The sequence below is a fragment of the Pan paniscus genome, chromosome 10 (genome assembly GCF_029289425.2).
Source record: "Pan paniscus chromosome 10, NHGRI_mPanPan1-v2.0_pri, whole genome shotgun sequence".
Classification (NCBI taxonomy): Eukaryota; Metazoa; Chordata; class Mammalia; order Primates; family Hominidae; genus Pan; species Pan paniscus.
This window is the reverse complement of record NC_073259.2, coordinates 116,588,329-116,615,701: the sequence shown is the minus strand read 5'-3', so window position 1 is coordinate 116,615,701 and position 27,373 is coordinate 116,588,329. Positions and strand designations below refer to the sequence as shown.

At 40.3% G+C, this 27,373-nt stretch overlaps 1 protein-coding gene across 3 annotated transcripts in view; it reads left to right on the top strand.

Annotated features, from left to right (window-relative positions):
• The window catches only part of SART3 (spliceosome associated factor 3, U4/U6 recycling protein), a 38,954-nt gene that overhangs the window by 5,600 nt on the left and 5,981 nt on the right, over positions 1-27,373 (top strand). Inside the window, exons 2-15 of one of the 3 annotated variants that reach the window (XM_003832528.6) lie at positions 6,344-6,470; positions 7,572-7,676; positions 10,244-10,428; positions 11,089-11,140; positions 12,415-12,539; positions 16,499-16,654; positions 17,382-17,520; positions 17,990-18,097; positions 18,801-18,878; positions 19,014-19,072; positions 20,118-20,227; positions 23,252-23,364; positions 24,306-24,382; positions 25,279-25,447. In XM_003832528.6, coding sequence (XP_003832576.2) covers positions 6,344-6,470; positions 7,572-7,676; positions 10,244-10,428; positions 11,089-11,140; positions 12,415-12,539; positions 16,499-16,654; positions 17,382-17,520; positions 17,990-18,097; positions 18,801-18,878; positions 19,014-19,072; positions 20,118-20,227; positions 23,252-23,364; positions 24,306-24,382; positions 25,279-25,447 — 1,603 coding nt within the window. Of the gene's footprint in view, positions 1-6,343; positions 6,471-7,571; positions 7,677-10,243; positions 10,429-11,034; positions 11,141-12,414; positions 12,540-16,498; positions 16,655-17,381; positions 17,521-17,989; positions 18,098-18,800; positions 18,879-19,013; positions 19,073-20,117; positions 20,228-23,251; positions 23,365-24,305; positions 24,383-25,278; positions 25,448-27,373 lie in introns of all 3 variants that reach the window. The other 2 variants (XM_034934410.3, XM_008957960.6) reach the window with 2 other exon arrangements.

Below are 27,373 nucleotides of genomic sequence, written 5' to 3'. Positions count from 1 at the left end.
TCGAGTAGCTGGGACCACAGGCATGTGCCACCAGACTCAGCTAATTTTTACAATTTTTGTAGAGATGGGGTTTTGCCCGGTTGCCCAGGCTGGTCTTGAATTCCTGGACTCAAGTGATCTGCCTGCCTCGGCCTCCCACAGTGCTGGGATTACAGGTGTGAGCCACCGCCCCCGGCCAAGTCTTTAATATCTTTCAATCAAGTTTAAAAACATTTTGCCATACAGGTCTCACACATCTTTTGTTAGATGTATTTCTAGGTACTTTATAGTGCTTGATGTTTATGCTATCCTATTTAAAATTACATTTTAAAGCTTGCTGGTTTATAGAAATGTAATTTTTTTATTGTAAAAAACATATAACGTAAACTTTGCTATCTTATTCTTAAGTGTATGGTTCAGTAGTTTTAAGTATAGTCACATTGTTGTGAAGCAGATCTCCAAAGTTTTCATTTGCATATATACAACTCTGTACCAATTAAACAGCTCTCCTTCTCCTTCCTTCCCAATCCCCTGATAACTACCATTGTAGTTTTCTGTCTCTATGAATTTGACTAGATACTTCATATAAGTGGAATCATACAGTATTTGTCTCTTTGTATATAATTGATTTTTATACATTGCTCGTATTGCTTGTCACTTTGCTAATCTTGTTTGTTATTTCCAAATGATTTGTTTGTAGATGAGTTTTGGTTTACTATACATTGATATCATCTGACCATAATTAACAGTTCTCATTCTTTTCTCTATATCTGTTTCTTTTCCTTGTCTCATTGTTAAAACCCCAGACCTCCAGTACAGGGTTAAATAGAAGGCGATACTGGGAAGCTTTTTGTGTTTTTTAAAAGGAATTTTAATGTATTATTAAATTTACTAAATATAAATATATAAATATATAATAAACAATATAATAAATATATAAATATAAATATGTTATTAAAATATATTTATTGCAGATTTTAAAAATCAGGTTAAGGAAGTGCCTTTCTATTCCTAGTTTGCTAATTCTTAATTTTGATTCATGAATGGATGTTTTAATCAAATGCTATTTCTTCATTGAGGTAATCATGTTTTTTTCCCTCAAATCTGATGGTGGAAAAATTATACTGGATGATTTTGTAGTGTAAAAACACCCTTGCATTCCTGGGATAGACCCAAATTGATCATTATGTATTGTTCTCTTTATACATTTCTGATTTTTTAATATTTTATTTAGGATTTTTGTATTAGTGCTCTTGAGTGAGATTGACATGTAATTTATTGAATTCTGTGTGCCAGGTAGGTCAAGAATCTAACCAAGTCAAGGCATAAGACATACAAGGTACTTATCCCATGAAGCCTTTAGGTCATGATGGAAATAAACACGATGATGAGATGGAAAACAGCTTGCAGCATATAGGGGGCTACTTAAGAAAGAGTGGCATAAGAGGGGGGCCGGGGTTGGGGGCGGGGGCGCCCTCTGAGGAAGTGAAGTTTATACCTGAAGTATGAAAAGGGGTGGCTAGGCAGAGAGAAGGTGAGAGATCCTTCTGGGCTGAAGGAGCAGCAGGTGCCCAGCCCTGAGGTTGGAGAGACGTTGGAATGTTTGAGTTACACGAAGCTGGCTGCCATGTTGAGAGGCCGGTGGTTTGAGATGTAGCTGGAGAGATGAGCCCAGCATGCTGGGATTGCACATGAGGCAGGGATTTGCAAATTGTTCCTAGGATACTGGGAAGCCATGGAAGGGTTTTACTATTATAATTAGTAGAGAAAGATAATGAGTTCTTGTTTAAAATCTAAACACTTGAACAAAACCCCGTAATCCTTCATATTTGTATTCTCTGAATGGTTGGTCCTTGTCCCCACTCCATTTAAAGGTTCACTGGCTACTTCATTGTTAAGATTTTTATCCTAAAGTTCAAGTAATCATATTCATTGGCTGTCTTTCTGTATTTTAATTAAATAGCTAGTACCTGGATTATTAGGGTATGTTGTCAGATGGTAGAGTGTAATTTGAATGCAGCGTAGGTAATCTTTTATCTCTGGAGAGGGAAATATTCCTAAAATGTGGCAGATGTTGGAAGAGTAGATACTAATGAAGTCTTGGTGTACAGACTTAAATTATCCCTATATCCCAACAAAAGCTTTTTAAACAATTCACCTTTTTATTTTGAGATAATTGTAGATTTCCATGCACTTGTAAGAAATAATAGAGATTTTTCGTGTACTTTTTACCCAGTTTCCCTCAATGATAACACTTTGCAGAACTATAATATGTAATAACCTGGGTATTGACATTGATATAGTCAAGATACAGATCAGTTCTGTTACCTTAAGGATCCTTGATGTTGCTTTGAAATTTTTCTCTTGTCCTAACATTTTGTGATGTTATATTTACATTTCACATTTAAGTGTGATCCATTTTGAGTTATTTCTGTAAGGCGTGAAGTTTAGGTCAAGGTGTATTTATTTGTTTTGCCTGTGGATATCCATTTGCTCCAGCATCATTTTTTGAAAATGCCTTTTTTTTCCTCTGTTGCATTGCTTTTGTCAAAAATTATTTGGGCATATTTGTGTGGGTCTGTTACTGGGTTCTATTCTCTTCATCTATGTATCTTTCTGCCATTCTCACACTGCCTTGATGATTGTAGCTGTATTGTAGGTTTTAGTATCAATCAGGTAGAGTGATTACTCCCACTTTATTCTTTTTCAAGATCATTTTTAGCTATTCTAGGGCCTCTGCCATCCCATATACATTTTAGAATAAGCTTGTCTAGGTCTACAAAAAACCTTGTTGGGATTTTAATTGGAGTTTCAGTAAGCCTGTAAGTCAGTTTAGGGAGAATTTACTTCTTGACTATGTTGAGTTTTTCAATCCATAAACATGAAGTGTCTCTTTTTTTAGGTCTTTGATTTCTTTCCTCAGCATTTTGTAATTTTCAGCATACAGATTTTGTAAACTTTTAAAATATACACCTAATTATTTAGGTTTTTTGGAGTGATTGTAAATGGTGCTATGTCTTTAAATTTGGTTTCCACATGTTCTTTTGTTTTTTTTTTGTTTTTGTATGTTTATCTTATATTCTGTGACCTTGCTCAGTTCACTATTTTTGGAGTTTTTTTTTTTTTAATTGGTTCCTTAAGATTGTCTACTTAGCCATATCATCTACAAATCAGGACAGTTTTATTTTTCCGAGCTGTATACCTTTTATTTCTTTTCCTTGTCTTATTGAACAGGCTAGAACTTATAGGACTTTGTTGGAAAAGAGTGGTGAGAGCAGACATCCTTGCCTTGTTCTTGATTTTAGGAGGAAAGTGTTCAATCTTTTACCATTAGGAATGATGTTAAGGTAACCCTATATTCCAACTTATGGGATAGATTTTTTATAGATGCTCTTTATCAGGTTGAGGTTGTTTCCCTCTATTCCTAACATGCTGAGTGTTTTAACCATGAATGGTTGTTGGATTTTGTCACATGCATTTTCTGCATCTATTGATACCATGAGTTTTCTTTAGCCTTTTGATACACTGGATTACAGTAATTGATTTTTAAATGTTGAATTAGCCTTGCAAACCTGGAATAAATACCACTTGGTCATGGTGTATAATTCTTCTTATACACTGAATTTAGTTCTTTAAATTTTCCTCCGTACTGTTTTAGTAGCATCCTACTTATTTTGATTTGTTGCAATTTCATTTTCATTCACTTTTTTTAATTTGTAAATTTTCTTGGAGACTTCCTCTTTGACCTGCAGATTATTTAGAAGTGTATTACTTAATTTTCACGTGTTCAGAGATTTTCTTACTGTTAGTGGTTTCTAATTTGATTCCATTATGGTCACAAAACATACTCTGCATGGTTTTCATTTCTCTTAAATTGTTGAGGTTTGTTTTATGGCCAAGGATATGGCTTCAGTGAATGTTCCGTAAGTACTTGAGAAAAATACATATTCTGTATTGTTGGGTGGGCTGTTCTCTATATAAATTAGGTCATGTTCTTTGACGGCGTTATTGAGTTCTTCTATAACCCTGTTCTGCCTAGTTTAAAAAAAAATTAAACAATTTTCTTTCTTTTTAAAAACTTAAAAATTTTTTAATTTGCTTTTGTCTAATTTTCTTTTTCTTTTATTCATCTTCTTTTTGACCAGGTTCAACATATTCAAGTGTCTAGTAGTTTTATCAGTTGCTGAAAAGGGAGATGTTGAAGTTGCCAAATGTAATTGCTGCTGTGTCTCTTTGAGCTCTGTAATAGTTTTTGCTTCATGAATTTTCAAGCGCTCTTTGGTTCCTACACATTTAGGATTGTTATGTCTTCCTGGTAGATTGATCCATTTATTATTATGTGTCATTATATAATCCTTTTCATCTCTAGTAATTTTCTTTGCTCTGAAGTCTACGTTATGTGATATTAATATGTCCGCTTCAACTTTTTAATTAATGCTTGCATGTTATCTTTTTCTGTCCTTTTCCTTTCAACCAGTTTACCTGTGTCTTTGAATTTGAAATGAATTTCTTGTACTCACCATATAGTTGGGTTGTGTTTTTACCCACTCTACCATTATCTACCTTTTAATTAGCATATATGCACCATTCGCATTTAAGGCAATTGTTGGTTTATTCAGACCAAAGCCTGCCGTTTTACTATTTTCTGTTTATTTTCTGTTTCTCATTCTTCTGTTTCTCCTTTCTTGCCTTTCTGTGGATTATTTGAATATTTTTTAGATTTTCATCTTGATTTATTTATTTATTTTTTTGAGATGGAGCCTTGTTTTGTCACCCAGGCTGTATCTCTGCTCACTGCAACCTCCGCCTCCCGGGTTCAAGCAATTCTCCTGTCTCAGCCTCCTGAGTAGCTGGGACTACAGGCATGTGCCACCACACCCAGCTAATTTTTTGTATTTTTTGGTAGAGACAGGGTTTCACCATGTTGGCCAGGCTGGTCTTGAACTCCTGACCTCCCAAAGTGCTGGGATTACAGGTGTGAGCCACCATGCCCAGCCATCTTGATTTATTTAAGGTGATTTTTAGTGTAATTGCTTTGAATAGTTTTCTCAGTGGTTGCTTTGGGTATTAAAATATACAGAGTTGACTTACATGGTATCAGTGTTTTACCACTTGAATGAAGTGTGGGAATCTTCCATTTCAGTTCTCTTTCCATCCCCACTTTTAAATAATACTGTGTTGGGTATCAGAAGTTCTTACAATGTTTGTTCCATTACATACGATTTAGAAAGCTCATGAGGAGAGGAGGATAATCTGTCGTAGTTCCCGTATTTCTGCTCTTCCTGTTCTTTCTTCCTTTTTGATGCTTTAGGATTCCTTCTTTTAACTTTTCTGTTCGAAGAACTTCCTTTAGCTATTCTTCAAGGGTAGGTCTGCTAGTGACATATTTTTCATTTTTCTTTGTCTCAGATATATGGTAACTTAAAATAATTTTAGTTTGAAAAGTTTCAAATGTACAAATAAAACTTTATGTACCTGTCACTCAGCATCAACAGATACCAACCTGCTGCCACTCTTGTTTCTCTAATAGGGATTTCTATCTTTTTTTTTTTTTTTTTTTTTTTTTTTTGAGATAGGGTCTTGCTCTGTCACCCAGGCCTAGAGTGCAGTGGTGTGATCTCGGCTCGCTGCAACCTCTGTCTCCCAGGCTCAGGTGATCCACTTCAGCCTCCCAAGTAGCTGGGACCACAGGTGCACGCCACCATGTCTGGCTAATTTTTTGTATTTTTGGTAGAGATAGGGTTTGACTGTGTTGCTGAGGCTGGTCTCGAACTCCTGAGCTCAAGCAATCCACCTGCCTCAGCCTCCCAAAGTGCTGGGATCACAGATGTGAGCCACCACAACTGGCTTCCATCTTTTTTATTTAGTAAAATAAAAGAGGTCTTACAGTGTACCTCACATGTGCTAAAGGACGTTATGAAATTACCTTTTTATTTTTTAGTTTTTCTTAAAGACCAGTGTAACAGTAGAAATTTTTTAAATCCTTGGAAGACCTGGTATGAGCTAGAAACTAGTAGTGTCCTCATTTTATAGATGAGGAAATAGAGCTTAGGAAAGTAAATAACTTACCTAAGGTCACATACTTTTTATTTGTTTCATTAGAATGCCTCCTTTATTTCCAAGAGAACCCAAATGTCTTCTAACAGGAACTGTAACAGATTTGAGGGAGCTTTATGTTTGTTACAAAAGCCTCTTTTATTGTTTTGTCTTCTACCTGTGGGTACGTGCTGGGTTGCTGTTTCAGTGGTTTTCTCAGCACATTTATTTTGTTTGTGGCAGGTACATGTGTAGTTACCAGTAGTGACAAAAGCTAAGTTACTTGATGATGGTGTTTTAAATTTCAACTTGTTTCTTTTCCTGTTAGTTGTCTATCAACGTCTATGACTACAACTGCCATGTGGACTTGATCAGACTGCTCAGGCTGGAAGGGGAGCTTACCAAGGTGAGGATGGCCCGCCAGAAGATGAGTGAAATCTTTCCCTTGACTGAAGGTAAGCTTCAGCAGTCAGGCTGCTTTTAGAAACAGAAACAAGGCTTGCACATTTTTTACAATGTTGAAAGTGGGACATGCTCCTTGTAGAAAACCTGGAATGTTCAGTGTAGTGGAAAGAAGAAAACGCATCAGAGTTAGCTATTTTTAGTTTATTACCTTGTAGTTTTTTGCAAAATGTAGTTATGATCATATAACACGGATTTTGAATTCTGATTTCTTTATTCTAACGTTATGGTAAACATTTGTAATGTAATTAAGCTTGGCTTTCATTTCTGTATTTCCCATTTCACTATTTATGTATTTGAACCATTCTCTTGAAACCAGAAAATTGTAAATATATTTAAACTTTTACAGACAGTTTTTTATGTAAATGTTTCATACATTAATTGTTCCAGAATAGTTGGGCATTTAGGTTATTTCTACTTATTTGCTTATTAGAAACATAATTGCACTGAACAACTCTGTAGTTCAATCTTCATGAATATTAATAAGTGATCTTTGGGCAGTACTTAGAACACTTTGGTCCTAGATCCCACTCTGCCCCTTTTCCCTTCTGCAAAGCATAACTGCCGAGTGTAGATGCTGGAGTCAGGTGACCTAGATTCATTCCTGGCTACATCTTTTACTAGCTGTGTGACCTTAAGCAAATTATGTAAACATTCTAAGACTCAGTTTTTCTAGCAGTTAAATGATGGCAACAGTAGTTTCTGCATTGTAATGTATGACGGTATAGGATGAGCTATTCTACGTATAACACTTAACACATGCCTGGCATGTTGTCATCCTTAGATAGATGTCATTATTATTAGTGTTACTATCACCAACCTTACAGGATTGTGATAAAGACTGAATGAGAAAAGTGCTTTGCAAAATATAAAATGTCTAACAGGTGGAGGATATTATGATTTTAGTGATTTGATCTTATTTGGAAGCATAAAACCTCCTATGTGCTTAGTTCAGGTTTTAAGAAGTGAATTTCTGGAAACAACGCCAGGTTGTGTAAGATGGATGAAACGTTTGCATGCTGATGTCTCTTGGTAAAGTCCCTGCGCTTAGCCTACCCTTTGATATTAATGCGGGAAGTATTTTTGTCTCATAGAGCTCTGGCTGGAGTGGCTGCATGACGAGATCAGCATGGCCCAGGATGGCCTGGACAGAGAGCATGTGTATGACCTCTTTGAGAAAGCCGTGAAGGATTACATTTGTAAGTTCCCGTGGACTTTTTTTGGATATCTGGCAATGTCATATATATCAGTCTGCTGTTGAGGACTATATTATGAGATGTTGCTACCCAGAAAAGGGAACGTTAGTTTCACAATTAGCAAGATTTAAGTTGAGTTGTCTTATCATTGTCTTTGGTCTTTAATTGAGGAAGTTTAATTTTAAAATAAAAGTGGAAGAAGCACTTGTAGTAAGGGAATGAATACACTCACACTCAGGATTTATTGACAGTGAGAACTTACATGGTATTTCCACTGATCTTTTATACATTCAATAGGTTTTTAGAGGTTTTGGACAGGATGCTTTAAAAAAAAGATTAAAACATTAAAAGAAAACCTTTTTATTTTGAAGTAATTATAGAGTCATAGGAAGTTGCAGAAATAGTACAGAGAAGTCTTGTGTACTCCCTTCACCCAGTTTCCTCCAATATCTTGTTTCTGTAATACAAAATCAAAACCAGGAAATTGACCTTGGAATAATGGGAAAAAAAAAGACATTTTATTACATGTGTAGATTCATCTAACCACTGCTGCAGTCCAGATACAGAGCTGTTCTGTCTCCACAGAGACCTCCCTCGCCTGCTGGTATTGACATCTTACCAGTGCAAGTGAAGTATAGAAGACTCACCTCCCTTTAAGTCTCTTTACCGTCCCCTGTATATAGTATAATTGTCTTAAATATTTTCTCTATGTGAATTGGGGACCACATCAGACAATGCTGTGGACAAAATGCTTTTAAAAAGCGTTTTAAGGCTGGGTGTGGTGGCTCACGCCTGTAATCCCAGAACTTTGGGAGACCAAGGCTGGTGGATCACTTGAGGTTGGGAGTTCAAGACCAGCCTGGCCAACATGGCAAAACCCCGTCTCTGCTAAAAATACAAAAATTAGCCAGGCATGGTGGCACGTACCTGTAATCTCAGCTACTCAAGAGGCTGAGGCAGGAGAATGGCTTGAACCTGGGAAGTGGAGGTTGCAGCGAGTTGAGGTTGTGCTACTACACTCCAGCCTGGGCAACAGAGCGAGATTCTGTCTCAAAAAAAAGCATTTTAAGGACAGGCATGGTGGCTTATGCCTATAATCCCAGCAGTTTGGGAGACTGAGGCAGGTGGATCCCTTGAGCCCAGGAGTTCGAAATCAGCCTGCCCAACATGGGGAAAACCCCATCTCCACTAAAAATACAATTAGCCGGGCGGGGTGGCATGCAGGCCTGTAATCCCAGCTACTCAGGTGGCTGAGGCATGAAAATTGCTTAAACCCAGGAGGCGGAGGTTGCAGTGGGCCGAGATTGTGCCACTGTACTCCAGCGTGGGCGACAAAGTGAGACTCTGTCTCAAAAAAAAAAAAAAAAAAAGCATTAAAAAAATTTCCCCTTTCAGACTGGGCGTAGTGGCTCACGCCTGTAATCCCAGAACTTTGGGAGGCTGAGGCAGGTATATCACGAGTTCAGGAGATTGAGACCATCCTGGCTATCACGGTGAAACCCCATCTCTACTAAAAATACAAAAAACTAGCTAGGTGTGGTGGCATGCTCCTGTTGTCCCAGCTATTTGGGAGGCTGAGGCAGGAGAATTGCTTGAACCCAGGAGGTAGAGGGTGCAGTGAGCCGTGATCATGCCTCTGCATGCTAGCCTGGGCGACAGAACGAGACTCTGTCTCAACAAACAAACAATTTCCCCTTTCAGATATTGTATCCTCTTCCTTGTTGATTTCCCAATGGGAGCAGTCCCCCTGTGAGAAGCATTGCTACTTACCAGATAGACTGTTCTGAGATAGAGAATTTTTTGTGTATCTTTACGAGCCAAGAAGAATTCACAGTTTTTTGGTTTATAATCTGAATAATGAAAATAAGAGGTGTTTTATGAATATAAAACTATATTATATGTGTGTTTTTTTTTTTTTTTTTTTTTTTTGAGAGAGAGTCTTACTCTTTCGCTCAGGCTGGAGTGCAGTGGTGCGATCTCGGCTCACTGCAACCTCCCCCCTACCCAGGTTCAAGCGATTCTCCTGCCTCAGCCTCCTGAGTAGCTGGGACTACAGGTGCCTGCCACAACGCCTGGCTAATTTTTCTATTTTTAGTAGAGACGGGGTTTCACCATATTGGCCAGGCTGGTTTCGATCTCCTGACCTTGTGGTCCTCCCGCGTCAGTCTCCCAAAGTGCTGGGATTACAGGCGTGAGCCACCGCACCTGGCCAAATGTGTTTTTAAAAACTATACCTGTACCTCTGCTCTGTGGCCCATGAGTCTTTTAGAGCCACTGATAATTTTAGCAGTGCATGGTGTTCCCATGATTTCTGATGATCCTGTTACCCCCTTCTTACTCTCTCACAGGCATTGTTAATAGCACCATTTATCTTTTTCTGAGGATCTATGGTCTTCCCCAGACTGTAATGTTTTTTAGTCCTTTATGGTCATCTCTGCTGTTAGGCCTTCACTGTCATTTAGTGCTGCTGTCTGAGTACTTTTGTGGTAGGCACATTTCGTTTGTTATGCATCAGTTTTGATATTTGGGTATTTTATATCCCAAACTAATTGAACACTTCTTATTTTTAGGTCCTAACATTTGGCTAGAGTATGGCCAGTACTCAGTTGGTGGGATTGGTCAGAAAGGTGGCCTTGAGAAAGTTCGCTCCGTGTTTGAAAGGGCTCTCTCGTCTGTTGGTTTACATATGACCAAAGGACTCGCCCTCTGGGAGGCTTACCGAGAGTTTGAAAGTGCGATTGTGGAAGCTGCTCGGGTGAGTACCTGTGGTTGTCTCTGAACGGGCTGGGGCTGTCTTTGTAAGTCTCCTTGGAAGGATTATTTTGAAACACATGTCCATGATGAATCTTGCAGTTCATATAGTTAACAAAATGGTCTTTGCCAATCCCTTAGTGGTGGGGTGATAGATAACCTTTTTTTATACCCCTTCTAGCATTTGGTACAATATGTATGGAAGAGGTTGTATAAATTTTTTTAGCTTGAACTGAAAATTTGTTGAGATATTTTTTGAAGTAGAAAGAACCAGAGTTGGCCAAGTGCGGTGGCTCATGCTTGTAATTTCAGCAGTTTGGGAGGCTGAGGCCAGAGGATCACTTGAGTTCAGGAGTGCAAGACCAGCCTGGGCAATGTAGTGAGACCCCATCTCTACAAGAACTAAAACATTAGCTGGGCATGATGGCATATGCCTGTGGTCCTAGCTACTCAGGACTCTGAGGTGGGAGGATTGCATGAGCCTGGAGTGTGAGGCTGTAGTGAGTTGTGATCACACCACCACACTCCAGCCAGGGTGACAGCAAGAACCCTTCTCAAAAGAAAAAGAAAGAACCACAGTTTGTCATTTACTACTAATTTGCTTCTTTAGCCCGTAGCTGGCTTCCTTTCCCCTTTTGACCAGGAACAAACCTTTGATTCACAGCTTGAGAAAGTCCACAGTCTTTTCCGGCGACAGTTGGCGATCCCACTCTATGGTAAGAGAAACTGACATGTCAACAGCCAGCCCTCTATGGTTTTTAAAATGCTTTGGGGAACAACATGTAGTTAGACCTTTCCCACCATCCTGTGAGGCAGGTAAAGCTGGTGTTCTTACTCTCCTTGGATATTGTCTCTTTGGATGAGGTCCTTGGTAAAAACATCTTGAATGTTAGTGCTTAAGAGGGTTGTGAGGGTCAGAGGCAGGACTGGAAGCCAGACTCCCTGACTCCCAGGTGAGAGCTCTTTTCTCCTTTGAGACCTAGTTGGAAAGGCAGAGATAGGGTCTCTGAAAGGAATAGTGAATGACACCTGTATTTTTTGGGGAAACTTCATTGAACAAGAGTTCCATTATAATCATTTTCTCTTCACAAGTAACCTCTTCCATAACAGCAGGAATTTTACATGAGTTTAGATCATTCCTCTATGGGAGGGATTTGGTTCAGAAGTGCAGTTGATTGGAAATACTCATAAGTGAGTTTCTTGGGGTTTGGTAAAGAGTTTCCTTATTTGGTAAATACATTTTGGCAATCTAAGCCTTTGAGTCTTTGGAGCTATGAGTGTGTGCGTGCTGGGAGGATTTTTCTGAGTATGGGAAGAGTTTGGCATGGCTGTTCTGTTTGTTCCCTAGACACGGGCATGTGTTGTACATACTCAGAACCTCTGGGCAACTTTACTGGAGCCCACATGTTATTTCTCTTCATGGTTTATTGGATTTAACAAGTTATAAAGTAGTCGTCTAATCAAATGGTTGGGTATCATGCAGAAAACACTAGAGCTGAGCCGGCTTGCAGATTTCACCTACCAGCGTGAAACAACCTAGCATAATGATTAGAGTGCGAACTTGAGCCAGACTGCTTGGGTTCACAGCCTTGCTCTACCATTAACTGTAGACGAGCAACTGAACCCTCTGCTTCAGTTTCCTCAACTGCAAAATGAGGATCACAATAGACTACCTTGTAGAGTGGGATGACTGAATGAGTTAATGGATGTGAAGTGGTAGAACATAGGTAACACTGGGTAAGTGTTGTTAAATCGTTGCCACTAGTGTCATTGACTGATTAATTAGCTGGGAGGGTTGCCTGGGACATTGTTTTAAGACAGATTCTACAGACAGGTTTGGGCTCAGCAGAAATCAGAATTTGATCAGTAAGAGCTGCCATGCCACAGATGTGGGAGGGGCTAGTGGCACCTGAGTCTCATGGCTTAATCTGTGTTTGGGTTGATAAAGCCCAATGGCAAGACCCACGGGGCTGAATCCATCTTTCAATAGATATGGAGGCCACATTTGCAGAGTATGAAGAATGGTCAGAAGACCCAATACCAGAGTCAGTAATTCAGAACTATAACAAAGCACTACAGCAGCTGGAGAAATATAAACCCTATGAAGAAGCACTGGTAAGTGTTGGCTTCTTTTATAGTAAACGTCTCTCTACAAACCTTTCCCTGATGGATAGTTGCGAGTTAAACAGTATCTTTAAAATGTTTTATTGTGAAATATATAGAGTGTATAAATGTATACATACAGTTTACATACTAATAATAAAGTGAACATCCATGTACCTACCACCCAGGTTAAGAAATAGAACATTGCCAGTACCTTAGAAGTCTCCTATGTGCCCCTCTCCGATTGCCTCCTCCTCCCTCTCCCGAGAGGTAATCACTTTCCTGACTTTTGTGATAATCATTCCCTTGCTTTTCTTTATAGTTTTACAAGCTATGAAAGTATCCTTAATTAATATATTGTTTAATTTTGCTTGCTTTTGAACTTTTATATATTGGAATCATGCTGTATATTTTATTTTCATTGAACATGCTTTTGGGTTTTACTCATGTTGCTAAGTATAATTCCGGTGCATTTGTTTTCACTGCTGTAAAGTTGTCTGTGTACTGCAATGTATTTATCCATGTTGCTGGATAGTTGGGTCATTTCCAGTTTTTTGCTAGGAGAAGGAGCAGCGCCACTCTGAACATTCTTGTGTGTATCTCCTTGTACACATGAAAAAGAGTTTCTCTAGAATACGTACTTAGGAATGACTTTGCTGGATCATAGGGTGATGTTAAAGTGTTTTCCAGGTTATCAGTTCGCACTGCTGTGAGCAGTATCTGAGAGTTCTCGTTGCTTGTGCCAATCTTGGATATTGGACATACTTAAATTTTACTTAATTTGATGAATTTGAAATTGTAGTTTTAATTTGTATTTTCTTGGTTACTAATGAAGTTGAGCATCTTTTCACGTGGATTGGCCATTCAAATTTTTGTGCGTGTTAAAGTGTTCAGGCTGGGCACAGTGGCTTATGCCTATAATCCCAGCACTTTGGGAGGCCAAGGCGGGAGGATTGCTGGAGCCCAGGAGTTTGAGATCAGCCTGGCAACGTAGCACAACCCTGTCTCTACCAAAAAAAAAAAAAAAAAAAAAAAGCCGGGCTTGGTGGCATGTGTCTGTAGTCCCAGCTTCTCCAGAGGCGAAGGTAGGAGGATTGTTTGAGCCCAGGAGGTCAAGGCTGCAGTGAGCTGTAATCATGCCACTGCATTGTCACCTAAGCGACAAAGCAAAACCCTATTTCTTAAAAAAAAGTCTTTGGGCCGGGCGGGGTGGCTCATGCCTGTAATCCCAGCACTTTCGGAGCCCAAGGCAGGCGAATCACGAGGTCAGGAGTTTGAGACCAGCCTGGCCAACATAGTGAAACCCCGTCTCTACTAAAAATACAAAAAATTAGCTGGGCATGGTGGCGGGCGCCTGTAATCCCAGCTATTTGGGAGGCTGAGGCAGGGGAATTGCTTGAAGCCGGGAGGTGGAGGTTGCTGTGAGCCGAGATCGCGCCACTGCACTCCATCCAGCCTGGGCAACAGTGTGAGACTCCGTCTCAAAAAAAAAAAAAAAAAAGTCTTTGACCCATCTCCCTTTTGATGTATCTTTTTTCTAATTGATTTGTGGGAGTGCTTTGTCTTAAGTCTTATTTTAGGCTGTATGTGTTGCAGATTTTCTCCCCAGTTGTTTGTCTTTTCACTTCTTTTTTTTTGAGACTGGAGTTTCGCTTTCACCCAGGCTGGAGTGAAGTGGCGTGATCTCGGCTCACTGCAACTTCCGCCCCGCCAGGTTCAAGCGATTCTCCTGCCTCAGCCTCCCAATTAGCTGGGATTATAGGCCCTTGTCACCAAGCCCCGCTAATTTTTGTATTTTTAGTAGAGACGGGGTTTCGCCATGTTGGCCAGGCTGGTCTCATACTCCTGACCTCAGGTGATTCACCTGCCTCAGCCTCCCAAAGGGCTGGGATTACAGGCGTGAGTCACTGCAACTGCCTTTTCACTTTTTTATTTTTTAACAGTGTCTTTTGATGAACAGTTCTTAGTGATAAATCCAATTAGATTAAAATTCTTTCCCTTTTGGTTGTGCTTTTGTTGTGCTTATTTAAAAAATATTCCCTACTTAGCTCTAATTTCTTCTAAAAGTTTTATAGTTTTCTGTTTCATATTTAGGCCCTCATCCACCTGGGATTGATTTTTGAGTGGTATGAGACCGTGTCTGGTTTCATTTTTCCATATGGAGAACCAGTTGTTCTAGTACTGAGTTTGATCATTCCTTCTTCCCCTCACTGATGTGCAGTGCCACATCTGTCATAGATTAGCTGTCCATTTATGTGTGGGTCTTTCTTCTGGATTTTCTGTTCTGTCCCACTGGTTTATGTTACACTGTTGTAATGATGAGAGTTATAATGTTTTGCTCTTGGATAGGGTGAGTCCCATCCACCTTTTTCCTCTTCAAGAGGATCTTGGCTTTTTTTTTTTTTTTTTTTTTTTTTTGCCTTCAATGCTTCCATCGGATTTAGAATCAGCTTTTCTAGTTATATTTTTAAAATCTTTTTTTTAAAATTGGAATTGCATTGAAGCTGGAGATCAATTTGGGGAAGAATTTACATCTTCCAATCTATGAACATAGTATAGGTTTCTGCTACTTATATCTTGTCTTTCTGTAAAGCTTTATAATAATATTATGAATTTGTCCAGTGTCTTCAACACTTGACCTTTAGAGTCCCCTGCGAGGGAGATTTGCTGGTAACAGATTTTCTGTGTTCAAAAAGGTCTTTGCTTCCCTTCTTGAAAATTATTTTCTTAGGCTATAGAATTCTAGACCGACAACAGCAAAAGAATTCTAGACGGACAATGTGTCCTCTCAGCAATTGATTGTATCTTTCTGTCTTCTGATGTCTGTTTTTGCTGTTGAGAAGTCAGCGGTTTGTATAAATCTTGCTTCTTCAGAGGTAGTCACTTTTTTTGTCTGACTGCTTTTAAGATCTCATTGATTTGGTTTGCTGTCCTCTAATTTCACTGCAGTAGGTCCATGTGTGGACTGGCTTGAAGTTTTTTGGGCTTCTTTACTCTTTTTTTCTATCTTTCTTTGCCAACAATAGGATTGTGAAGGTCAGATTCTTAATATACGTCAAGCCAGCAAAAGGTTAATGTTTACTTAGCTTGCCACCCTCATTTAGATTTTGTCCTTAGTCCTTAGTATTTCTTGTTTCTTTGCCAGTTTGTTGATGACTTTTAAGAAGATATTATATTTAATTTAGCAGTTTTAGTTGTTTTGAATGGTACAGTGTGTCTGGGTAACTAATTCTTCCTCGTTACTGGAAATGGAGGCCCTGAAACATCCCCTTTCTACGTATGGAGTCTGTGTGTTCTCTTACTCTCCTGCACTGCTTCATCCTTTCTTTTTCATGTGTAAATGATTTGCATGTACCTGTGCTTCCCAAAACTTCAATCATTCAGTTATGTCATGGCCATCAGCAAAATGTGCCTGAAGAGAAAACATGTCGAATAAGATTTTTTTCTAAAAAGAATTTGATTGTATGTCTTTGGATCATTAAACATTCAGCACAGCTGCCTTCATCTTCTGCATTTATCTACATTCTTCCAGGAACTGATATTTGGAATAAGAAACCTGAAATAGCATCAGGCACCAAAATTTTCCAGTTTGGTTGTATTAACTCTACTCAGTAGCCCAAGAACATGACTTCTGGTTTGGAAGGGTGGTTAACAGTGGTCACTGGCAAAGGTGTTGCTCTTTCACTCAGTTCCTGATTGATGGGCTACTTAATTCCCTGTGGTCTAGGAATGGATTTAGAAAAGGGTTTATGGAGCCTTTGTAATGACTGCCATGAACTGGCACTTTGGACCAGATGAGAAGACTCTTGTTTTGCTCAAGAAGTTGTAGAGGCCATAGTGGAGTGGTTCTGAGAGTGAGGATTTGGCGATTCATAGTTACTGTAGCCAGTTTTGCCAAAATTTATTTTATTTGCAGATGTGTTGTGCTTCCTGCCGGTAACTAAATTCAATACAATTTTCCTGTACTCCAGTTGCAGGCAGAGGCACCAAGGCTGGCAGAATATCAAGCATATATCGATTTTGAGATGAAAATTGGCGATCCTGCTCGCATTCAGTTGATCTTTGAGCGCGCCCTGGTCGAGAACTGCCTTGTCCCAGACTTATGGATCCGTTACAGTCAGTACCTAGTAAGATCACTGTTCTAATTTCATTTTATTTTTGCCAATTTAGAATCTACTTAAAATCAGTAAGAGTGCCAGGAGTTTGTTGCATATGGCCCTACTCTTGCTTTTCCTCCATCCGCTTTTTCTCCTCTTTGCCAACTCGTTTAGAAAGTTTTAGTGTTTCAAGTTATTTAAAAATGGTCACTAACTGTAAGTAAAATTAGCATATTGTCTGTGTTGAGGACTTATAACAAATTGATATTTTTCTTTTAACTTTTTATTATGGCAAAAATGTAAACATATAAAAGACAGATCAGTAAAATGAAACTTCTGTACCCCTCACCCAGCTTCAACAATTAGTAACAATTATAGCTTTAGTTTACTTTGATCTGTAGTCTCACCTACTTGTCCCTTCTGTGTTACTTTGAAGCAAATCCAGAAATGATATTTCGTTGGTAAATATTTCAGTATGTGTATATAAAATATTTCAGTGTGTATGTATAAAAGGATCCAAATGAGGTCTATCCAGTAGGGTTGGCTGACGTCTTTTAAGGCTGTTTTAACCTGTAAGTTGCTCCTCTCCTTCTCCTCCACTCCCCTTAGTGATTTTTTTGTTGTTGTTGAGGAAACCAGGTCACAAGAGACGTTTATAAGGACATTTCTTTCATCACTTGATCGTGCTGGCAATGTCTTGTTGATGGTGAATGCTTAATAAAGTGTAATTTCCTAACTCTGGAATTCTTTATCATAGGATCGACAACTGAAAGTAAAGGATTTGGTTTTATCTGTACATAACCGCGCTATTAGAAACTGCCCCTGGACAGTTGCCTTATGGAGTCGGTACCTCTTGGCCATGGAGAGACATGGAGTTGATCATCAAGTAATTTCTGGTGCGGATGTTTTTGTGGGAGAACTTCTAAGCTATTTGTCCCAAGTGAAAAACAGAGAGCGGTGACAAAGTCATTACATCAGTGTTCCCTGGGGTTTTCTTTGGGTTATGGAGTGTAGTGACAAAAAGGGCTCTGAGTGAGAGATGAACTGGTTATATTTGTGGCTTCTTAGAGCTTTTTAACATGCTAATATTCATTGTATTTTCTAAGAAGTTGTAGTCTTTTCTCCAAACTTGCTTGATCTGGAACTCTTCTTGCAGGGCGTCTTGTGGAGGAAGTTTTTTCTAGAACACAGTCTGTAGAGTGCTGTAGCAACTTCTGTCTTCAACATTCCTGTCTAGCTCATTTCATTCTGTTGCATCTATTAGTCTTTAAAGTCATGTAGTGTTTTATAGTCAGTAGAATGTAGTGACTTTCTATTAGTTTCCATTTGAATTGGTAACAAATCCTGACTTTTCTCCAACTCCAGTAACCTTCGAGAAAGCTTTGAATGCCGGCTTCATCCAGGCCACTGATTATGTGGAGATTTGGCAGGCATACCTTGATTACCTGAGGAGAAGGGTTGATTTCAAACAAGGTATTTAAGCACATGTTTTTCACTTTAGAGCTGAACATGTTCTTAATACAACTTTTGGCGAGATGTCCCAGTTCCCCAGATACATTGTGATTGGGCAAATGATGTAGACTAGGTATTGGTGACTTTTTCCCCCAGAAATCTTAGCAATTTCTGTCTTTAACAAGTCATGATGTGGATTGTAAAGCAAGAGAGTAATCGTTTATACTGGCTCCTGCCAGCCTTTTTAGTCTTAGCTCTCATTTCTCCTTTCAGGTCTTTTTATTTATCCTAAATACTTCTTGAAATAAGACTGCTGTGTTTTAGAAAAATCTTTGTACCTCTGTGGGATCCTTTGCCCCTTCATGTCCCCCCCAAAACAACCAGAAAACCCCTAACTTGTACTTGCACACTCATGTCAGCTGTCACCTCATACAGGTAGCCTTTAGCCATTCTCCTGTTTGCCTGTGTCACCCCAGCTGGGGGAGACTCCCCCCCCACAGCACCCTGTGTTTGCCTTTTTCACCACGCTGTCCATGCTCTATTCTGTTCAAATTTCTTTCTCCCCAACTATGTGATGAGGGCAGGAATTGGCAATTTTATTTCTGTGTCCCTTGCATGATGCCAGGTACATAGTGGGTCTCCAGGCAGTTTCAGCATAGGATAAAAAATAAAACAAAGCCAGGCTATGTGGTTTCCTAAAGCCTTTTTTTGCACTTTCCGCTAGACTCCAGTAAAGAGCTGGAGGAGTTGAGGGCCGCCTTTACTCGTGCCTTGGAGTATCTGAAGCAGGAGGTGGAAGAGCGTAAGTATGCCCCAGCCTGTGGTTTTGCCCAGTTGTATTTCCTTGTCTGTACTATTTCCTGGTTGATGTACCTTTTCAGCCAGCGACTATTTGTCTCCAAGTTCCTTTCTAATTTTACTAATTCTGTTTTTGAAGGTTTCAATGAGAGTGGTGATCCAAGCTGCGTGATTATGCAGAACTGGGCTAGGATTGAGGTAAATGTTTTTGACACATCTAGCACTTTCATCCACCATTGTTTAATAGCATCCTATTAAACTTTAATTAAAATTGAGTCAGAATCCCAGATAATGGCCTAAGCTCTATAAGGATTTATGTTATTACCTAGGTAATGGTCTAGGCTTCACAAGGATTCATGTTATTTACGTAGCTTGACACATATTTGTAAATATGTTGGTGAAAATACTAGCTCCCAGCTAGAAGTTGTGCAGTAAATGTTTAGATGCTAGGTATTCACTCGTTTACTTCTGTCTCTGTCTCTTTGCTTCATTTGTGAGAGCACAGTGAGCGTGTACTGTTTGTCAGCACTGTACTAGGTGCTGTGGGAATAAGACAGATAGAATTCCTTTGCTAGTAAGGCTTCTATCTAATGTAGAAGACAGATGATTTGACAAGTAATTAGAGGATATGATCACTTGAATGTCATTACTGGGTCAGGGAGACCAAGGTCAGTAAGACACGGAACCTCCCTTGATCAGCAGGTAGGATTGTAACAATTCTAATCATGTTTTCTCCTCTGAGGGAGCGTCAGATAGAAGAAACTAACATTTGTCAGGTAGTTTTTATATGGGATGCTTATCTTTTAACCATTTTAAAGATGAGAAAACTGAGAATTACAGGTTAAGTAATTTGCCCAAGTCACAGTTTGTAAGTATTAGTAGCAGAGTGTGCATTTAATACTAGATCAGTCTTTTTTTTTTTTTTAACATTGTCTCTCAAACACTTGTAGTTAAGCTTGATAAAAATAAAAAACATGACTATCTAGTACTGTCGAGTAAGTACCGTGCGCTCCCTCTCTCGGTTCTCAGGAAACATAGGTAGATTAGCTCGTGGCTGCAGAAAGGCTCAAGTGTTTGGGCTGGGTCGTTTACCACTGGAGGGAGGCCTGGGGAATGCCCAGGGACATCTGTAACACTAATAGTTGTGGGGTGCTTTTTATGTGTGTCTGTTGGAAGTGTGTTGTATGATGGGTGTCGACGTCATAAGGTTCAGGTCTCCTAACAGCCTGCTGATGCACTTTAGGCTCGACTGTGCAATAACATGCAGAAAGCTCGGGAACTCTGGGATAGCATCATGACCAGAGGAAATGCCAAGTACGCCAACATGTGGCTAGAGTATTACAACCTGGAAAGGTAACTGATCTCGGGGTGGGGAGGGAGGCAGTGCTTGTCAGCTGTGCACCTGTCTTCACTCCTGGCTGACTCCTACCAGCTTGGACTAGCTCCTTAGAACTGGGCTGTTTTCTTTCATTCTGTCTCTTTCAGTAGTGGGTACATTTTTAATGGGCAGGGCTAGAGAACCAGACATGATATTTTGTGCCTGGAACTCTTATAGCCATGCATTTCTTTTAATTTGTTTTTGTCTTGATTTTTGGGCATGATATTTTATTTGACCTTTTGGAGCTATTTGTTTTTTATATTTGCTTTTATAGAAAAGCAGAAAATACTAAAAAGCTAAGAGAAAAAAAACTCAAATTACTGACCCAGTCATAACCATGACCCATTCTTTGAGACTTTTCTATGTTTAAATTTTTTTGTAATGAAAAGGCAATTATAGCATGCATGTGTTACAAGCCTTTAAAACTATTTGAACGAAATAAGATAGGCCTAACAATATTTATAACATGGGGAAAACATAAAGAATGTGACCGACTTTTCAGTCTGTCTTGAACGTTGTTCATTGCATAACATTGCTACATTGCTGGGTTTTCTTTTTTGAAGATTTTTTCCCTATTTAAAAAACACTGTGTGCCCAAATTAGAATATTTACAAAAATATGTGATAGAATGCGACAGTTTCTTTTCTTTTTTCGGGGGAGATGGGGAGTCTCACTCTGTTGCCCAGGCTGAAGTGCAGTGGTGCAGTCTCAGCTGCAACCTTGCCTCCTGGGTTCGAGCGATTCTTCTGCCTCAGCTTCTTGAGTAGCTGGGATTACAGGCGTGCACCACCACACCTGGCTAATTTTTGGATTTTTTTTTTTTTTTTAGAAGAGGCACAGTTTCACCATGTAGGTCATGCTGACCTCAAGTGATCCTCCTACCTCGGCCTCCCAAAGTGTAGGAATTACAGGCATGAGCCACCATATCCGGCTAAACGTGACAGTTTCTTACAATCCCACCCCAGAGATAACCACTGTTAAAGTTTGTTGAATATCCCCCTAGATCTGCAGTTCACAATTTTTTTGGTCTCAGGATCCATTTTCCACTCTTAAAACTGGAGGATCCCAAAAAACTTTTATGTATGTGAGTTATATCTATTGATATTTATAATTTATAAATTGAGAAATCTAAAAAACATTTTAATTTATTTAAATATAACAAATTATCTAACATTAATATCTTTTTTGAGCAGTGACTGTTTTCCAGACCCCAAAATAATATAGTGAGAAAAGTGGCAGTGTTTTCTATTTTTGCAAATATATTTATTTGCAAATTATTCTGACCTAGGAGAAGACAGCTAAATTCTCATGTCTGTTACTGATTCTGTCTGTTGTGATCTGTTGTTTTCATTGAAGAGGTTAGGAAAGAAAGGTATTTTAGAAGCATTTTCAGATAATTGTGGGTATTCTTCTTTCATACATATTATAGCAAAACTTCAGTGTTGCATGTGGAATCTGAAACCATATTGACAGAGTCTGTTACAGTAATACCCATTTGTCTATTTTATCTTTTACTTGATGCCACAATTCTATGACATTATTTGGAAAAATCCCAATTCACTAAATCATGCAGCTCTTCCAATGTTGACATATTTCATCCTATAGTATTAAAAAATCGTATTTGTTCGTATCTGTATTGATCTTAGTTGAAAAGTATTTTAAGTAGGAAGCTGTCAGACTTGTGGTGGCAGATACAAGTTTTCCAAAATTCTAATTTTCACTTGAAAGCTTGAATTCTATCACATGCAACAAATAATGTCAGTGGTTTTCCCCAGAGTGGCAGCCTCACTTTGTTAATTTTCAAAAATGTCTGCCAAATACCCAGGTCTGAGTAACTGACCGTGGTTTGTCACTCAAGTTTCCTTTCAAGTAAAAATGGTGTCCTTGAAAAAAATGACTTGATTAGCTTGCAACTCAAACAGTAATATGCTTTTTTTTTTTTTTTTGGCAATAATCATTGTACTTCAGTATGCAGAAGGGCTTTAAGTGTACTTAGTATTTCATCACACAGTGCATTAAAAAGATTTCTACTGCCTTGATTTGTGCTAAGGGCCACCATTACTTGTGCACTGTCTTGAAGATGTCAACACAGTGAAAAAGTCCAGCAATGTCTTGGTATTATTATAAAAGGAGTTTTGACTTTGCAGGGCCCCCGAGAGGCTCTGGGAGATCCTCAGGGGTACGTGGATCCTACTTTGAGAACCAGTGCTCTGAATTTATTCTGAGCATCATAATATGTATATATAATTATGTATATTTAAAATGTTTTAAAAACAAATATGAATACACTGTTGCATAACAGTTATGATTAGCAGAATTGTGTAGCTGTTGTGATTAGCAGTGTACAAAAAGGATCTGTTTGCGACCAGCCTTGCCAACCTGGTGAAAACCTGTCTCTATTAGAAATACAAAAATTAGCTGGGTGTAGTGGTGGGCACCTGTAATCCCAGCTACTCAGGAGGCTGAAGCAGGAGAATTGCCTGAACCTGGGAGACAGAGGTTGGAGTGAGCCGAGATCGTGCTATTGCACTCCCACCTGGGTGACAAGAGCGAGACTCCCTTTCAAAAAAAAAAAAAAAGATCTGACTCTGGGTATGAAATTTGACACTACCCTGGATTCATCTCTCCTGTCAGTAGGACGCCATAGTAAAATTTCCCTGGGGACTGTATCAGGTTACAGAGAGCTGTTGGACTCCCCCGCCATGTGCCGCACATGTGAATGCTGTAAAGGCAGAATGCTGGTTGCAGATCACAATATCAGGTACACTTTCCAGTAGCCCCTACATGGCTGAGGGAGAGAGTGCTTCAGGGAAATACTTCGTAGGTGACTGTAGAGACTCTGGAAGGAGAAAGCATCATGGATAGATCTGAAAGCTAAGGTCTTCTCAGAAGCTAGAGTTACTGAAGAGTGAGTTTCTACCTGGGAGAAGACGGCCTCTCCCTTCGAGTGCCTTCCACTTTGTGTCCTGGTGGCAGCAACTTTTTGTTTTCTGCCTTAGAGCGCATGGTGACACCCAGCACTGCCGGAAGGCTCTGCACCGGGCCGTCCAGTGCACCAGTGACTACCCAGAGCACGTCTGCGAAGTGTTACTCACCATGGAGAGGACAGAAGGTGGGACCCCCAGCTCTCTTCTGGCTTGGAGCCTAACCCATTTGCTGTTTGGTCTCAAGTAGGAGCATCTGGTTACAGTCTGGGGACAGACTGTGTTTACGCTGCCACCTTAGGTGGTGCCCTATGATTAGACTGTCACAAGTGTCCTGAAAATGAGTCCTCCTGCAGCTCTTCTCAAATTCTGCAGCTACAAGGAGGACTCTGTGATGTCACTGTAGCACAGGGTTCTAATTCTTTGTGGGGGGGACTGTGCGTTATACAATGTTTAGGGGCATCCCTGGCTTCTAGCCCTGAAATGCCAGTAGCAGCTTCACCACCACAACCAAACATGACAACCAGAAATGTCTCTTAACATTGCCAAATGTCTCTTGATGGGCAGGATCCCTCCTTTGAGAGTCACTGTGCTCTAGTACAACATCTATCCAACAAAGGAGCTTGGAGAGGCAAATGGCTCAATGTGTCCTTTGCATCCCTTGTTAAATTTCAGAGCCTTCAGTGTTAGCTAGAACCAATAGAAAAATAATGTGAACTTATCTGTGGGTATTGGTCTGGATTTTGGGTATGGACCCCTCAGAACTGGCAATCAAAGACCACCAAAAAATAAGAAATAAATGCCTCAACATTTGAGTACCTCTTAAAATTCTTCAGTCTTAATATAAATGTACTTTTGCATTAGAACGTTCGTTTTCATATTCTTTGCCATTTAGAGCCCTTAATAGATCATATTCTGGTTTTCAAGTCTCTCCTGAAAGGAAAGGGACATTTTAAACCCACTTAGAAGGACTATTTGAATTCTGAACTTCAAGCCTACAGGGATTACATTTTCTTATTGTTTGATGGGAGAGATCTCTTCTGGAGGTACAGAGAAATTAAGAAAAATTTATGTGATTGTATCCTTCAAAATCCTAAAGAGTGAAAGTTTTGCTTCTCTTTCTTTCAAGGTTCTTTAGAAGATTGGGATATAGCTGTTCAGAAAACTGAAACCCGATTAGCTCGTGTCAATGAGCAGAGAATGAAGGTAATGACAATCTTTGAAGTCATTGGCACCTCTGGTAGCTATTTTGGCTCAGTTTGGTATGGATGTTTCTTGTCAAGATGTTTTACATTTTCCTAAGTGTCTTTTACTCAGTATTAATTTTAAAATATTTAGATCAATGCTTAAACCTGTCTTGTGTCATTTTTAGATTGTTCTAAAACATCAGCCCCAATATTAAGTACTTGTTTCATTTAGTGAGGGAATTTTGGCTCTAAAATTTACGAGAATTGATGAAAAAGAATAAAGAAGAGCCTCACTTAGCCTAGTGAGTGGAACATGAACACCCCAACTTATTTAGGGCTTCAGTTTTATGGATTTTTTTTTTTTTTTTGAGACGGAGTCTCGCTCTGTTGCCCAGGCTGGAGTGCAGTGGCATGATCTCGGCTCACTGCAAGCTCTGCCTCCCGGGTTCACGCCATTCTTCTGCCTCAGCTTCTCAAGTAGCTGGGACTACAGGTGCCCGCTACCACACCTAGCTAATTTTTTGTATTTTTTTAGTAGAGATGGGGTTTCACCATGTTAGCTAGGATGGTCTCGATCTCCTGACCTCGTGATCCACCCATCTCGGCCTCCCAAAGTGCTGGGATTACAGGCGTGAGCCACCGCGCCCGGCCAGTTTTATGGATTTTTTTGCCTTCCTTTTGGTGAGTAATGATTAGGGTGAGGAAATTGCTAATGTAACAGAGACATCAGATCCAGAATTCCAACAAACCTGAATGAGCCCTGGTGTGGAACAGCCGTGAGCCTGTCCACGTTTTTCTCCTGATCTCTGCTTTTCATTAGTAATGAATTTCCACTCCTTCTCCCCTTTCATGACAAATCAGTACAGTGAATGTAATTGCCACATCCAGCGATGCATCATCTTCCCACTTTTCTAGGCTGCAGAGAAGGAAGCAGCCCTTGTGCAGCAAGAAGAAGAAAAGGCTGAACAACGGAAAAGAGCTCGGGCCGAGAAGAAAGCGTTAAAAAAGAAGAAAAAGATCAGAGGCCCAGAGAAACGCGGAGCAGATGAGGACGATGAGAAAGAGTGGGGCGATGATGAAGAAGGTAAGGAGCTCTTGAGAAATTGTGTTTTGAAACGTCTTAAAGTTAGAGAAGTTGCGAATACAGTACGAAGAACTTTCTTCCCTGAACCGTTACCAGCTTGATACCCATTACCCTTTGATCACTGTTAGGGTGTATGTCTTGCAAACAAGGGGCCCTCTTCTGCATGACTAGAATGCAGCCATCAGAGCCGGGGTTAGCAATGAGCTATGGGTTCCCATTTATCCTGATAATGTCCTTTGTAGTGAAAGGATCCGGTTCAGGATGCACTATTGTGTTTAGTTGTCCTGTCTCCTGGATCTCCTTGAGTCTGGAGCACTCCTCAGCTTTTTTTTTTTTTACTCTGATGACCTGCAGTCTTGGAAGGAGGCAGGCCAGTTGCTGTGTTGTGCCCCTCAGCCTGGGTGTGTCTGATGCTCCCTAAGCATTGGATTCCACTCATGCATCTCGGGCAGGAATAGTGCACAAGTGCTCCTGTGGCCTGCCCATTGAGTCCCATCAGGTGGACTGTGATTCGCTTTGTTCCATCGCTGGTGACGACCCTTTTGAGAATTATTTATGCTGATTCTCTGCTTATCCCAGGTTTGGCTAGCAAGAGTTCCTTCACACAGGCTTCTATGTCCCTTTGACCTGTCCCCTTGTTCTTTCATCAGTTCCTTACCTTCTAGCACACAATACCCAAGGGTCATCTTATACTTTCCATAACTCAGCCCTGGAATCCATCATTTCTCCAAGGTTCCTTTGAGTGATGAGTGGTATTTAGAAGGTGCTAGTTGTGCTCACTGCTGTTGGTTATTGTTCCCAGGCCTGAGTGGTCAAGGGTAGGGAGTGTGTGTGTGTGTGCGCGTGCGTGTGCATGTGTACACATATTTATGACCATATTTACTTGTGTAACTATTTGTATATACTGAAAGTCATGATTTCACACCAATACCTCCAGTCCGGTCTAACACCATAGGGTTCCCCTTCACACTTGCAATGCCCTTCTCTCTCTTTTTAAAATTTATTTATTCATTTATTTTTGAGACAGAGTCTCGCTTTGTTGCCCAGGCTGGAGTGCAGTGGGGTGATCTTGGCTCACTTCAACCTCCGCTTCCCAGGTTCAAATGATTCTTGTGCCTCAGCCTCTCAAGTAGCTGGGATTACAGGCATGCACCATCATACCTGGCTAATTTTTTGTATTTTTAGTAGAGATCGGGTTTCGCCATGTTGGCCAGGCTGGTCTTGAACTTGTGGCCTCAAGTGATCTGTCTGCCTCGGCCTCCCAAAGTGCTGGGATTACAGGTGTGAGCCACTGTGCCCAGCTGTGTCACGCCCTTCTCTGACCTTGAGAAACTTGGCTCCCTCTATTCTCAGCATCCTCAGTTACTCCACCTGGCCCCTGTAGGTATGTAATCAACTTCCTGTGCCTGCCTCCCCTTCTCATATGTGCCATCCCCACCCTGTTTGGTCTCCCACACCCGGGGCCAGGCACGGCCCTGCACGGACACCCTTGCTTCTTTCACTCAGGCTTCCAGATCTAGGCTGCTGGGTCCCTGTCACTGCCCCATGCCTGCCCGTCTTCTTCCTTCCATTCAGGCTCTAGCATCCCGCACCACTGCTGCAGCCCCAACCCTGCACAGACCTGCCAGGCTTGGCCCTACTTTTTTTTTTGAGAGGGAGTCTCGCTCTGTCGCCCAGGCTGGAGTGCAGTTGCGTGATCTCGGCTCACTGCAACCTCCGCCTCCTGGGTTCAAGTGATTCTCTTCCTTCAGCCTCCCAAGTAGCTGGGATTACACTTTGCCAGCCACCATGCCCAGCTAATTTTTGTATTTTAGTAGAGACGGGGTTTCACCATGTTAGCCAGGCTGGTCTTGAACTCCTGACCTCAAGTGATCCTCCCGCCTTGGCCTCCCAAAGTGCTGTTATTACAGGCATGAGACACTGCAC